Here is a 13,905-nt window from a genome sequence, read left to right on the forward strand (position 1 = left end):
CCGGCCCAGAGCTGCTCCGCCAGGTCCGTGCTGCGTAATGCTTCTTGTAGCGTGGCGGAGTCTTGATTCTTGTTTGCGTGGATCCGACCACATGGCCAGAGCAAGTGATGTACGTCTAGTGTGCTTAAGGCAATTTTCGCGAGATTATGTTGTCTATATCTCAGGCATGTAGTGATGTAGTCTGTTCTGCGCGTGGTGTACGTGTTGGTTTGAAGCATTCTGAACGTGAGGGCTTGAGGTCTAATGAGCCCATTCTGACTCGCTTTTAGAAGTTAGTGAACTATCACGGGTTCGCTTATCTTATCGCTGAGTGCGACAGTGAAAAAATAGAGAATAAATTTGAGCTTTGCTTTTACGTTTTATTTGTGACCTCACATCACCTTTTAACAGCACGAAGAAAAAGTTGCAACTTCTTCAGAGTGGAGTGAAGTAGGTAACAGGAATAGCACCCTTACGAATGTACGGCACGAGCTGGAGCACGTGCGCGGCCACGGGGGTAGCCACCAGGGTACGCAGGGAAAGGGTAGTAGCCGCCGTGTGAACCGTATCCACTGTAGTAGCCATAGCCCTGTTTGGCGCCATAATATCCGCCGTCATACGGAGAGCCAAAACCTGCGTCGTATCCGCCGTATCCATCGTATGGGCCATATGCGCCGTATCCTCCATTCGGATAACCTCCGAAACCAGGGCCCCACTGAGGGCCCCACTCAGGGCCACCTGCGCCAAGGAAAAAGTGATTACGTGATAAAAATTCGGCTATAAGATACCTCTTACAAGTGCCAGAACAAGCTGTTACGTTTCAGCAGAGCACACATTGGCAACGTCATTAGTGTGTTTAGAATTTACTGTATTAAATATCTTTGACTAGTGACACAGGTTCATTTGTTAAGGGTATCAACAAACACGCACAAACACAAAGCAGTGGCCGCCCTCCATGGCCTCACATTATCATGCGCTACCCATCATAAGTTGACTTCGGTTATGATATCACCATTAGGCGACAGGTGGCAGCATCTGATGCAGCGTGAGCAACGGGACCTCGGGTGTTGGTGCAAATTGATCAAACTTGGAGGGAGTATGTGTACAACAATAACACTTAAAAAATAAAATATCTTGTAGACGTTGCAATCTAGATGCCTTTTTTATAATCTTCTGTGCATCAGAAAAGAAACGTTCACGCAAATTTTGCACAACAAACTACTTTAGGTACTCTCAGGATGTGTAATTTTATTTTACGACGTGAGGCCCACAAACGTGTGAGTAAGCCCTTAGTGAAAGTAGTGACTCCGAACCACAATATGGCTGACTGAGGTATTATGATGAGCACATTAAAAATGCTGTTTACGTGGTTATTGAACCGTCCACCTAAATTTTTTTAAAGTTTTCACCCCCAGAAAGCGGATTCATTAGGTTGGAAGAGAGGAAAGAGGATGTGGCTGGCCCAAAAGTTATCGACCATTTTTGCATCGGGTCGGGATCGGTCTTAAGGTGCCTGAGGCCTCAGAGTAAGAGGGAAGGGTCATTAGAAGTGAATAACAGTTCTCGTACAGTGTGGAAATCGTATCACGTACGTGTTCAGTGGAAATAAAGCCGCCATTTCTTCGTACGATGGAGAGGGAAAGCTGTGCAATATTTCCAAATTTTTTCAACAATACAAAGTTATCCTCATCATCGTGGGCAGTTTGATATAAACGTCAATGGGGTGAAAAGATAGCGGGCAGTTATGGTACCCATGAACCAACGGAAAAAAGTTAACGCTGTGTCAAGGTTTAAGGGTCTCGAGAACAGCCCGATGAAAAAAGGGCCAGCGTACAATTCACGCAATTAACAACTGTTCCAGATAGCCGATGTCGGTTCGGGCTTTATTTTTGTGTACTGTATGGGGAAGTCACAAGGGAGAAAGTCGTACCAAACACAACGCCGCTGCAATTATTCCCTAGAAATGGCTACAACAAACTGGCATTCCACGATATGCTATGTTCTTTGGCAAGGACGTACGTGATAAGCCATAGCATTGGGCTGAAGTTGGCATCACTTGTTGAGATAAGAGGCGAATGGAAGGTGTCCATTTTTGAGCATGTCGGAACCTTTTCGTTCCTTGAGATATTGACATCCTTCGGTCCAATGATTTAAGCTTGCTTGGACCTGTTGGCGATCTTTTTATTACATTAGCCTCTATCAAGTGTTATTAAAGCCGAGTTAGCAGGAACCTTAAGACTTAATGACGAAGTAACACAAAGTAAAACGCGGCATTACCATGAGCTGTACACACTGACAGTCGTTTTAGGCACTTGTTGTTTCAGGTGGGTGACAGAGTGTATTGAGTGGTAAAACCAGTCAATTTTTTTGATGTTTCATGTGGTTTATCTTTTGTTATAACAATTGTTGTGATAGCAAAATAAGCGACTACTATACGGACATTTTTACACTTCAAAGGAAATTGAGATACCTCCTGGTGCCAGCCATGCGATGGAGAAAAGTTCTGGAAAAATTTACATAACGTAAACTCGTATGAAAGTTGGCATATTAGGGCGATTAGGAATAGTTCTTGCGTACAAGTGCTTACATTGATTTATACTTCTCATGATTTACTAACGTTGTCCAGCCGTTATATATATATATATATATATATATATAGGCCTGATAGAAAAAGAAATACCTTGGTGGGTGCCTCATTTCGTACTATCTAATGCGCGGAATTCCTGACCACGAGTTAAAGCATAGCGATAAGTTATGGCAGCATCTCTTTGATAGTCTTTAAATGGTATTTTCTTGTTCTCTCAGAGTAGATAAGTGTGTCCTAATATCTATAAGATTTGTTTCCTTCACTGGAAGTGAAAGCGATCGCTGCCAAATTTTTTTGTATGGGCACATTCACAACCATCGGAGATAGAGATAAAATGACAAAACAAGGTAAACTCCGAAAACAGAACTAGAGACAAGGACAAGCCCCGAGTGCCTGATCTTTATATAGAAAACATATATGCTTTTAATGATAGGTGATGCCGTGTGTCGACGTAAGTACTAAGCGAAGAAATGAAAAAGAAGTAGAGATGACATGGTGGGGCATATTCGAGACTGTCAGAATAGCGTAATTTCATTCTATGCAAGTACTTTGCAGAACCTGACTTGAATACTTTCAATTTAGCATAGAAAACTCAAGCTTAGGGTGCTATAACATAAACGTATACCAAACGTTTCTATTCCAAATATGCAACCAGCCCTCCGCGATCGGTCAAAATCTTTTTTGGAACACCCCCACTCCACCTGTCTGTAAAGCGACGTCACGAAAACCGCGATAGCTCCCGGTCTGATATGACGTGTACACCCTGATTATGCATGATTTGACCGAACGAAAGAAAAATACTTATTTCTGATTCGATCCCTTTTCGCCATTAGCCCTCGACTATTTATCAAAAGTTTTCGGGCAGCACGCACTTCACCTGCCTGTCAGGCGACGTTACAAAACCGCAAAAGCTCACTGCGTCAAAGTGACGTGTGCGCGTTAAAGATACATTAATATGCCGAACAAAACTGAGTTTTCTTCTGCATAGCGGTAGGCTGCCCCGTTCCGAAAGGACTAAAAGATGGCTGCCGCCGATCGCTCATGCACTGGCTACTCGCACCTGCCGGAGAGCATCGGTTTAGTTGCGTATAATAAGACTTTTTGCGTGACCGTGTAACGTTTTCGAGCTCTTTCGGCACGTTTACGACCTCGTTATGCCAACTCTTCTTTGCTGAGGGTCTGTTATAGCGTCAATCTTAAGCTTCCGTTACATGCCACTGCGATTTTCGACCAGCCACCGCAAGCTAAGTAAGGGAAAGCAGACCAATCGCCGACGCCGGCACCACTCTCTCTTCATCGGTTATCAATTTTCAGTGCAGTGGCTCGACCCCATCGAATCCTTCTCCACTTGAGCGTGCACCTTGCCACTTGTCAGCCGATTAGATACGACAAGCCGCTCAGTGTAGGCTATGCTATCCGTTTTTCAAGCAAACAAAAGTGACCTCCTATGAACGAGTAGAGCGTTTGATTGGTCTGTTCAGACAACCATGCGGGTTACCGCCCGATGCTTGCGTCGGCGGTTACGCAAATATGACGTCAGGAGATTGAAATACAAACATATTGGAATAGTTTTACGTTATAGTGCTCTTAGAATTAACAATAATATGTAAGCGGACGATATGTCACCTGTTTAAGATATATAGAGAATAAAAGGAGCATGGGAGTTCGTGGCATTTCTCGTCACTTTGATTTCTTTTTGCTCCCGCAAGGATTAGTTTTCGTGCCATTGCTACTCAGTTTATCGTCGCTACGTACTAGCGAGCCCTTGAATATTTTTTGCTAAACCACGTTCAGCCGGATCGGTGCAGAATAGAGGCCACAAAGGGGCCGCATAGTTCTACATGACTAGTCAAGCATTGCGGGCTTGGCACGATTTATACATAAACTCTGCAAGATTACTTAGGTGAGTTTACGAAGCTTGGGACACTTTGGCAAGACTTTGTTGCGGGTTTCTTTCTCTAAATCACGAGATTGGAGTAAAACAGAGCTACTTATTTGCACATACATGAAACAACAAAACAGAAATAACCTGTATCTTCTCTTGTACTTGTTCCGCTGTCTCGTATTTGCTAAGAAACACGGATATATGTCAAACTAGCTAGCCCAACATGGAAATAGGCCACCGAAGGCGCCGGCTATGTCAATCAACAAGTATTAACTTTAGTAACTAAAAACGCATAGAAAGAAAAAGAAGACGAAAAGCGGCGAAAGGCAAAACAAACAAACACAAACAAACAAACAAACAAACAAACAACCAAACAAACAAACAAACAAATTATAAAGGAAAAATCAGACATCCACCAGCTCGTAGCAATTGCTACAAAGGAAACCCATGCGGGTTTCCCGAAAGAAACGCCTCGCATTTGAAGCAAAATTCGTCCTTGTCCGGGACACTGCTACTGAGTGTGCCGGACCAGGACTTTGCTTTCCAGGAACCCGTATGGGTTTCCTTTGTAGCAATTGCTACGAACTGGTGGTTCTGATTTTCCCTTTATTAATTAATTCTCTCCACCTTGCGGCTTTGCGCAGAACTATTACGTCAAACAAACCAATAGTGGATGACTCAGAAGGGTTTGGGTGCGAGCTAGTTGGTACGGATCATACATATTTAAAACAGCGCCAAAAACACGGGAGGACACAGGACCAGCGCTCGTCCTGTGTCCTCCCTTGTCCGTGTTTTTTGGCGCTGTTTTAAATATGAACAATAGTGGAGGATTAGAGCATGAATCCCGTAACATAAGCCTAGCTTGCATCAAATTTGCGAAGTCAGAACGCACTGTATCGGTCACAAGCGAATGCCCAGTTAAGGCATACGTTACTAGTGGAAACACAACCATGTTCTTTTGCGTACCGCGCCTAACGAGCCCGTCCTTTCCTTCGTGTCGCCACGCGGAATGTAACGAAGAGAAGTCAAGGGTGTCGCGACTTCTGTCGTCAGAGCGGAACGATGGCCACAAAGACCGTGTAACATTTGGCTCTCTCCTTACTGCCGTGGGAGGATACGCCCTGCGTCTAGAACTTATCCGACACGTAGTCGAAATTCTGTTTTGCCGAACGAAGGTTTTGTATACTGCTGTTTTTAACGTTTATGCAGTCGCTACATTAGTTGTGGCACGGTAAACATGCCGCAACTGCATTCACTCGGGAAACAAATAAAAATTAAGCGTTTTGCAGCACACTAAAGGTTGATACTAAGCATATTATTTTTTTACAGCAATTCGTTGATGTACTTCCGTATTATTCAACTAAGCTAAGCGCGTAAACTAAGCGATATTTTATGTCACAAATGATTGCTTTAGTTATTGTTGCGTTTGCTTTTGCTAGTACGTCTTTAAATGCAACGTACTTAGGTGTAGCAGAATTGTTTATCTGCTGGGACGTCTTAACTGCTTGGTAGCCTTTGTGCACTGTCCATCCAGTTTCTTTTTTCTTTCTTTTTAACATACTTATGCATAACAGCTGGCAGTCCGTCCATAGTGTGCCAGTTTGTCTGCACTGAACTGTCTTGAACGATCGTCAAACAGTAATTGTTAGCGTGACTGTTATATTCTCTCGCCAACTTTCCGATGCGAGTCCAGTGCGTTGCTTCTATTCACGCAGAAATAAAATGAAGCCGTATACAAAAATGGGGAATGGCAATAATATGGCACTCAAGTTTCTAAGATGCAGGTAGAATTTTACAATATTATACTTATAAGGCAGTGAGATGGAGGTGGTAAGGTTGAGTAATGTGTAAAAATGTGCTTCTGGATGCCACTGATTGTGGAGTCACCAGCGCGCTGCGAGGCTACTGTGCTGCGATTTGCACTAAGCATTTGTTTTTAGCGGTGCATGTCATTGGCGTAACATATTTAAAAACCGAACATTAGCGATGTGTCAGCAGTGAACGATGATATATGTCGATAAACCTAAGGTGTCAGATTTGTAAGGCTAATGTTTCGCAAATGTTCATTCAAATCGCTCATTCAGATTACGAAATCATATCTAAGACACATCTTACCATAGCCGTAGCTGCTTACTCCCACGCCGGCACGTCCACCGACTGTTGCGCCCAGTTCACCTCCTATGGAGGCGGAAACCCCTGGGTGTCCATTAGGACCGATTCTCTCGATGCCGGAACGCAGATGACCGCGTATACGACCTCTAGTATCGATGTCACTCCCCAAGCGACCAGCTCTTCGCCCGCTCGTCAGGGCGGCTGCAGGGAAGACACATACGTTGAAACTCTGAGGTTACATATCAGGGAAGAGAAAAAAAAAAAAAATAACGCGCCAGACTAAATGGACAGACCACTCAATCAAAAAAAAAAAAAAAAAAAAAAAACATTTTAAAGTGTCACCGTGCAACGAGGCAGAAGAAGGGAATTCCCGTAAAACCCTAAAGAATCACACATAATAGACAAAAAACGCAGGACTTGCGATTTTCTTCACTGTGTATGTGATCGTCAGTGGTTGACAAAATCTGGCACAGTAAGCACCCAACTATATGTTTAGAAAAGAAAGACACCCGCCGCGGTTGCTCAGTGGCTATGGTGTTAGGCTGCTGAGCACAAGGTCGCGGGATCGAATCCCGGCCACGGCGGCCGCATTTCGATGGGGGCAAAATGCGAAAACACCCGTGTACTTACACTTAGGTGCACGTTAAAGAACCCCAGGTGGTCGAAATTTCCGGAGTCCTCCACTACGGCGTGCCTCATAATCAGAAAGTGGTTTTGGCACGTAAAACCCCATAATTTAAATAAGAAAGACAAACACGCGTTGCCGTGTGATAAAAATGTAAATTCACAAAAGCAATAATTTTGACGGTGGCGACGCTAGTGGCGTTTTGGGCAAGATTTTTTTTTTCATATTTTTGCTCATCACCTTGCAGCGTAAACGACAAAGTGGAAAGCTTCAGTGCACACCTAAAGTTATTATGTTGCTTCTTGATTTTCTTTTTTTTGTTTCTTTCTTGTTTGTAGTCCACTTCGGCGACGTTAGTAGACTGCGAAGATGGCCTCACAAAATGTCCTATGTGCTTGTGGCACACTAGTTTTTCACTGCTTGATTCATTAGTGCACATAATTTGGCGTGAACACATATGTATGATATGTGTTTACATTTCTACTAATACTAGAAAAGAAATCATTAAAATCGTGTGAACGTGTTGCACAACAATTGTTCAGTGCAGGCGTCGTGGCTGCAGGATTCCCTGCTTTATGAAGAAATTGCGCGATTTAACGGAAATATAAGCTTTCTGAGAGCGAACCACGTTATTCAGTGAAGGATATACAACATCGATTCACTGCATGGCTTAATAATAGTTGCGTTTAATATGGTTTTCTCTGTAGTGTTTTAGCTGGCGCTGTGGTGAGGACAATCTGAACCAAATAGCCAACGCTTGCCGTGGATCAAAAGTCGCGCACGCAAAATCATGTGCCATATAGAGATGAATGTAACTAGCGGTGAAGACAAAAACTGAATTGAAGGGATTAATACGAAAGCAATGAACAGATACAGCTTACTTCTTGCATAACAAATAAGATATTAAAAACAATAGCTTGGCGTTGGGCTGCTAAGCACGCGGTCGCGGGGTCGTATCCCGGCCACGGCGGCCGCATTTCGTTGGGGCCGAAAGGCGAAAGCACCCGTGTACTTTGATTTAGGTGAACGTAAAGAACCCAAGGTAGTCCAGATTCCCGGAGTCCCCCACTACGGCGTGCCTCATAATCAGATCGCGGCTTTGGCACATAAAACCCCATAACTCAATTTGTTTAAAAACAATAGCTAAAGTACAAGCTAATGCTACGGACACGCTTCCTTACAGAAGAGGGTGAAAGCGAGTAGATTAAGGTTGTTTAGATGCTATGCACGTTAGAGTGGAAGTCATTTGACGTGAAGAAGAGGTGCGGAACTGCGACTGTAAAATAAGCGGCTACCACTCATATGAAGCTTAAAAGAGTATGTTGAGGTGGAGATGCGGAGTTGGAGGTAATGGTACAATTTAGAACTATAGCCAAGGAACAGTCACACTCGTCGGCATTGAAGGTAAGCTTCATACAGGCACAATGATGGAATATGAGATCGCGCTTCGAAACAAGGACGTAAGAAAGAGTGAACGAACACGATCGCTTTAGTGTTTGTTCACTCTGTTTTATGCCCTTGTTTCGAAGTGCGCTGCCATATTTGATCATGATTACGCAACTAGCGGAACAGTATGTCTTAAGCAGGCACAATCAGGTGGTTCCGTGATGCAATGCAAGAGCTGCACGCCGAAAAGGTAATGATGCAATGAATGACGATGTTGTTGGAAAACGAAAAACAGCTCAGTGTGAGAGGAACTGGCAGGGTACGGTCGACAAGATTATCGCCGCCGGAAACGATGAGTAGTTCCACCTAGCGTCCGAAGCAGTGATGGTGACCACTGTCGTCTTGACTCTCATACCATTAACAAAGTACCATTTACAGGATACACGTTTCGCTATGAATGATAAAGACAACGTCGATACTTGCAATTTGTTTCTTTTTTCAATATTCAGCAGCAATGTCATCACTCAAAGCGCTTTAGCACATATAGAAGTAAAATGAGATAGGAGGGCACATGGGGGCTTCCAACCTCTCCACATGATGCTTCTACTTAATCCAATCTAACGTCTCCTCAAGCAACGAACATGTCGCGCTTAACTTGTTGGCTGATACGTGCTCATTCCTTTCATGACGCTTGTGTAACCATCTACATTACAGTCGGCAGATTACACAGGCATTAATGAGCTTAGAAACTTTCATGATGCGGGAGCGTTCACTACACTCTTGACTGCAGCCTGCCTGCCCTCGCTGAGACACACGAAAAACAAACAAAAAAACACACACAAAATTTTGATTATTAGAGACACAGGGACAGGCTAAACGGAAACACAAATGAATAAAAAAGTGCACTGTTTCCAAAGAATGTATTTAAAAGCACGCGTCGTAATAAAAAGAAGCGGAATAACTTGTTGGTGCAGAGACTACGGTTGCTTATCTCACCTGCCGAAAGAAGACAAACGACGATGAACGCTTTCATATTGTGGCTGGATTCGGTACGCTGTCCTCTGGAAGCTGTTCATCCACGGCGACAGGTTATCGCCGCTGGAGGCTCTGCTCGCTTTTATCGCGAAAACGTGACGAAAGCGAACTGTTCTGCCCCATGTCATCGAGTTTTTCCTTCTTTTTCTTGTCAGTGACGGCAGCTGGTTATCGAACAGTTGGAGCCATACCCAACAAGAAACAAGTCAAGCATTATTTTCTTAAGAGTGGCCTGTTATGGTAGTAAGAAAAAGAAAGGCAAGCAAACATTGACCTATGCTCTATTTGTCTTGTCACAGGGAAGCCGAAAAAAAGAAGTACAGAGAATAAACCACACGACTGTTTCTTCTGCGATCGCCTCTGTAAGCTCATGTGAGCGTACGAGGTTAAGTTTATTGGAACTGACCCACAATCTCACAATGCAAACTGGATTCTGTGTTTGCCAGAATCACAAGTTTATTTTTTTATCTCGACCGCGATTAAAGACACACTGCAAATCAATTTCGTTTTTGCTAAATTTGTTATAAACGCGTAGTCGATACCACTAAAACAATCTTGATAAAGCTGCAGGGCTGGTAATGGATAGCTTTCTTTTTTAGCAGCCTTTAAACAGCCTGCACCTGGTGGTAGTTGCTACAACGCAAGTCCGAGTACGCAACCTCAGAGATCTTTCAGCGCAGCGCAGGTAGCCGGGACCACCCACGGGCGTTGCTTTATTTCGAAGGTCGTGCAATAGCCAAGTCCTTCAAGTGATTCACTTTCGGCGAGCGTCGTGGCGGCGTTTCTTTTCATTTTTGCAGTTTCGGTATCAGAAAAGGCTATTCTTGCGAGTTTTTTGTGACACTTGCGCTCGTATTTCAAACGTCATATTTTCCCCGGAGGCTCCTCTATAACTGCAGTATCTTAAATCTGGCTTTTTACGCCATGCTAAGTACCATCGCAGTAGGCTTCTAAAGAGTTGTAAGTATTTCTTAGCTCGCGAAAGCAGTTTGCAGCTTATGTGCGGTTGTTCACTCTGCTTTCCCATCATTCTAATGCGATTAGCTCTTTTTTGGGAGCTTTAGCCACTATGCGGTTTGTCTGTCCGTGTGTAACATCTTTCGCATATCCAGTGACCAAAGTTGTCTACTAGCCTTGAACACCGGATATGTGCTGGCTGCCATTTTGCCAAGCAGACAACATGGGCCCACATAGGTAGGCCCCCTGAACAGACAACGTGCTGCCCGCTGCTGTCTGGCCTACTAGACAACTTGGGTCACTGGGTATGCGCCACTTTCTATATGCCCGAACGGAGGACTTCGGGAGCTCGAAGTGATATAGGTATGTGCCCATTCTTGGCAAATTCTGCAGAATAGATGTTCCAAGGTGACGCAAAGGGCATGTAGCCGTAAATATATCGTCACGATTCACAAGCAGCAGGAACTGATAAAAAAAAGGGTAGGACACTTTAATTGCAGGCCAACTAAAAAACGATCGCGCAGGGACCTCTTCTTCTCTTCCGCAGTGCACAAGATCTTCGTCCTCCTCTACGTGCAGTGTACTAGATGTGGCATTTGCCTCCCTCCAGAGAGAGCATCGTCCAGATGCTCACCTAGCGGCAGGAAGATGTGTCAGACGAGGTGGGGGCACTTCATTCCGAACAATAGGGCTTCATGTGCACAATGTGCACAACGTCTGGTGGGCATTGCCTCGCCCTGGAGGAAGCAGGACTGTCAGGGATGACCTCATAGTTCACGTCGCTGAGGCGCCGTAAAACCTTGTACGGACCAAAGTACTAAGACTAAGGATGAAGCTAAATAGTATTCACTAAATTTCAGTATTCATTAACTGCAGCGTTGTGGCAATATTCAGAAATTTCGTATACGAATCCAATAACACTTGCTATTGAATTCGAGTCTAGAAATCACTATTCGGAGTTGTTAAACATCCCTTTCTTTTGAATATATCTAGTGTTTAATGAAACGACTTCGAAATTGCTTAAATATAGGGAAGACTAGATTGTTTTCGAGTGTTTTACCATAGAGTGACACATTTGAAAATCACTCGATGTAGCAATTAGATAAATAATATGCACATTCGGAAATTTCACTTTTATTAAAATATCCATGCAATTGATCACTAGACTTCGGCACGCCAGCCGATGAGCTTATAACTGTTTAAAATAACACAAATAGTTGACTCATTTTTGCACTGTAACGAATGCCGGCCAGTTTCACGCAGAAAAGCGAAACCAAACAGCCCAAGCGCGCAACTACTATGACGATCTTGCGTGACGTCCGTACTTGCACTTCATCGTCGGGCGAGCATGAAGCGACCGGGATCGCGGTTTGGTAAGGACGCTCGCTTGTTGCTCGTCCGCCTGCGAAGCACAAGCAGTCACGTCACTCATTGGCGTCTACTATGGGCGTGATAGCTGCGCTCTTCAGAGATCGGGAACTTTGCGCCAGATCATGTGAAGCGTTCCAGGTCGAGACGGAAGAGAGCTGGGTCGGAGACCCAGGGAAAGCGGAGAGCCGCCGACCCCGTTAGTGTGCCGCCTGAGCCTTGGTCGCGTGCTTTGAAGAAACCGTAAACACTCGGGAATAATAGGTCTTTTGCCTCGCGGTAGCGTGACAGAGCAGCAACAAAACAGCCCAAGCCCACTAGATTCAAGATCGCGAACATTCAATCAACAGGCAAAGACGCTAACCACTGTACCAAGGGAGAGAGAGAGAGAGAGAGAGAGGGAAGAAGGAAAGGCAGGGAGGTTAACCAGACTGAGTCCAGTTTGCTACCCTACACGTGGGGAGGGGAATGGGGATTGAAAGAGAGAGAGAGAAAACATGAGTCTATACCGCACTTTCACATGCACTAAGTTAGGTGTAGGATGTCTATATTCTGGCACGCAAGTCTGATGCTTTCAGGTAGTGAAAAAGCGCTCGAACTGCTTTCTGGGCTAATGAACTGTGAGGCCAGGCTCCCAAGATATTTGCTTCTGTAAATGGCCTGTCGTCCAGTCTATTCAAGGCACACTGGAGAGTCTTACGTTGGTTATCAAAGCGAGAACCGTGGCAGAGAAGATGGCTGATGGTTTCTTCACACTTGCACTTAGCGCACGTTGGTGAGTCCGCCATTCCAATACGATAGCTGTAGGAGTTGGTGAATGCTACTCCTACCCACAGCCGACACAGCAGTGTTGCATCACGTCGTGGAAGTTTCGCTGGTAATTTAAGTTTCAGTGATGGGTCGAGGCTGTATAAACGACACTTAGAGTTCTGTGGTGTATGCCAGTAACTTAACGTGATGGTACGAGCGAGACTACGAAGCTCTCTTGCAGCGTCGACTCTCGATAAAGGTATAAGAGTGTCGGTGAGCCTGCCTGGGCACGTCGGGCAACGTCATCGGCTAGGTGAGTACCAACGATGCCACAATGTCCAGGCAGCCACTGAAAGATGGTATCATGTCCTCGTTCAGAAGCACAATGGCAAGTTTCGTTGATTTTAGACACCAGCTGTGCATAATTGCCACGTCGTAAACCTCGCAAGCTCTGGAGGGCTGCTTTCGAATCACAAAATATTGCGCATTTATATGGCGGTTCTTTTTCAATGTATTTGACAGCAGCGCGAAGAGCAGCCAGTTCGGAACCTTTAGATGTCGTTACGTGAGAAGTGTTAAACTTGATAACGACCGATTGAGATGGTATTGGGATGGCGCCCGTCAAATTTTCCGAGACGGAACCGTCCGTGTAAACATGGATTCGGTTAGCGTATGAAGAACGCAAAAGTTGCAATGTGATCTGCTTGAGAGCCGCGGTGGTCAGGCTAGCTTTCTTCACTATTCCTGGAACAGCAAGGTACACAGGAGGCTTTTTCAAGCACCACAGAGGGGATGGCGTTCTTGTTGCGGGTGAGTGCCTCAATGACAAAGAGTGCCGGTTAGCCGCAACTGATCTGGAGAACGCTGCCTTGGGTCTTTTCTCGGGCAAGTGAGCGAGATGGTGCTCAAGGACTCTGGATATATGGCGAACATGCGCCCGGAGTGCGTCGATAGCTATATAGACCACCCTATATATATATATGGGGTGGTCTCTTGCGGTGGCAATTGTTGCTACGATTGAAGCACTTCGAGGTAGCACCAGACATATTCGAAGGGCTTGGCCTTGAATGCTCTGTACGACATGGATGTTAGTTTTGTTAGCATTGGACAGCACTTGTGTGCTATATCGCAAGTATCCTAGGAAGAGCGTCCTGCATAGTTCAAGCATAGATGCCACGGATGTGCCTCACGTTTTACCAGCAAGAAACCTTAGTACATGAG

At 44.9% G+C, this 13,905-nt stretch overlaps 1 protein-coding gene across 1 annotated transcript; it reads right to left on the minus strand.

Moving 5' to 3' along the window:
- Positions 1 to 379: 379 nt before the first annotated feature.
- LOC126523087 (uncharacterized) lies at positions 380 to 9,766 on the minus strand. Its single transcript, XM_050171947.3, has 3 exons — positions 9,571 to 9,766; positions 6,567 to 6,764; positions 380 to 717 (listed from the first exon to the last, which is right to left on the minus strand). Exons 1-3 carry the CDS (start codon positions 9,605 to 9,607, stop codon positions 452 to 454), a joined length of 501 nt encoding a protein of 166 aa, XP_050027904.1. The 5' UTR covers positions 9,608 to 9,766; the 3' UTR covers positions 380 to 451.
- Between the last annotated feature and the right edge of the window lie 4,139 nt (positions 9,767 to 13,905).

This window comes from Dermacentor andersoni, chromosome 6, assembly GCF_023375885.2.
Source record: "Dermacentor andersoni chromosome 6, qqDerAnde1_hic_scaffold, whole genome shotgun sequence".
Lineage (NCBI taxonomy): Eukaryota > Metazoa > Arthropoda > Arachnida > Ixodida > Ixodidae > Dermacentor > Dermacentor andersoni.

What these genes read in the sequence shown, in the direction of transcription:
- LOC126523087 (XM_050171947.3), bottom strand. Translation starts at nt 9,607, where the DNA reads ATGAAAGCGTTCATCGTCGTTTGTCTTCTTTCGGCAG. An exon ending in CGTTTGTCTTCTTTCGGCAG is followed by an intron (nt 6,765 to 9,570) that starts GTGAGATAAGCA and finishes TCTTCCCTGCAG; the next exon opens with CCGCCCTGACGAGCGGGCGA. An exon ending in AGTAAGCAGCTACGGCTATG is followed by an intron (nt 718 to 6,566) that starts GTAAGATGTGTC and finishes TCCTTGGCGCAG; the next exon opens with GTGGCCCTGAGTGGGGCCCT.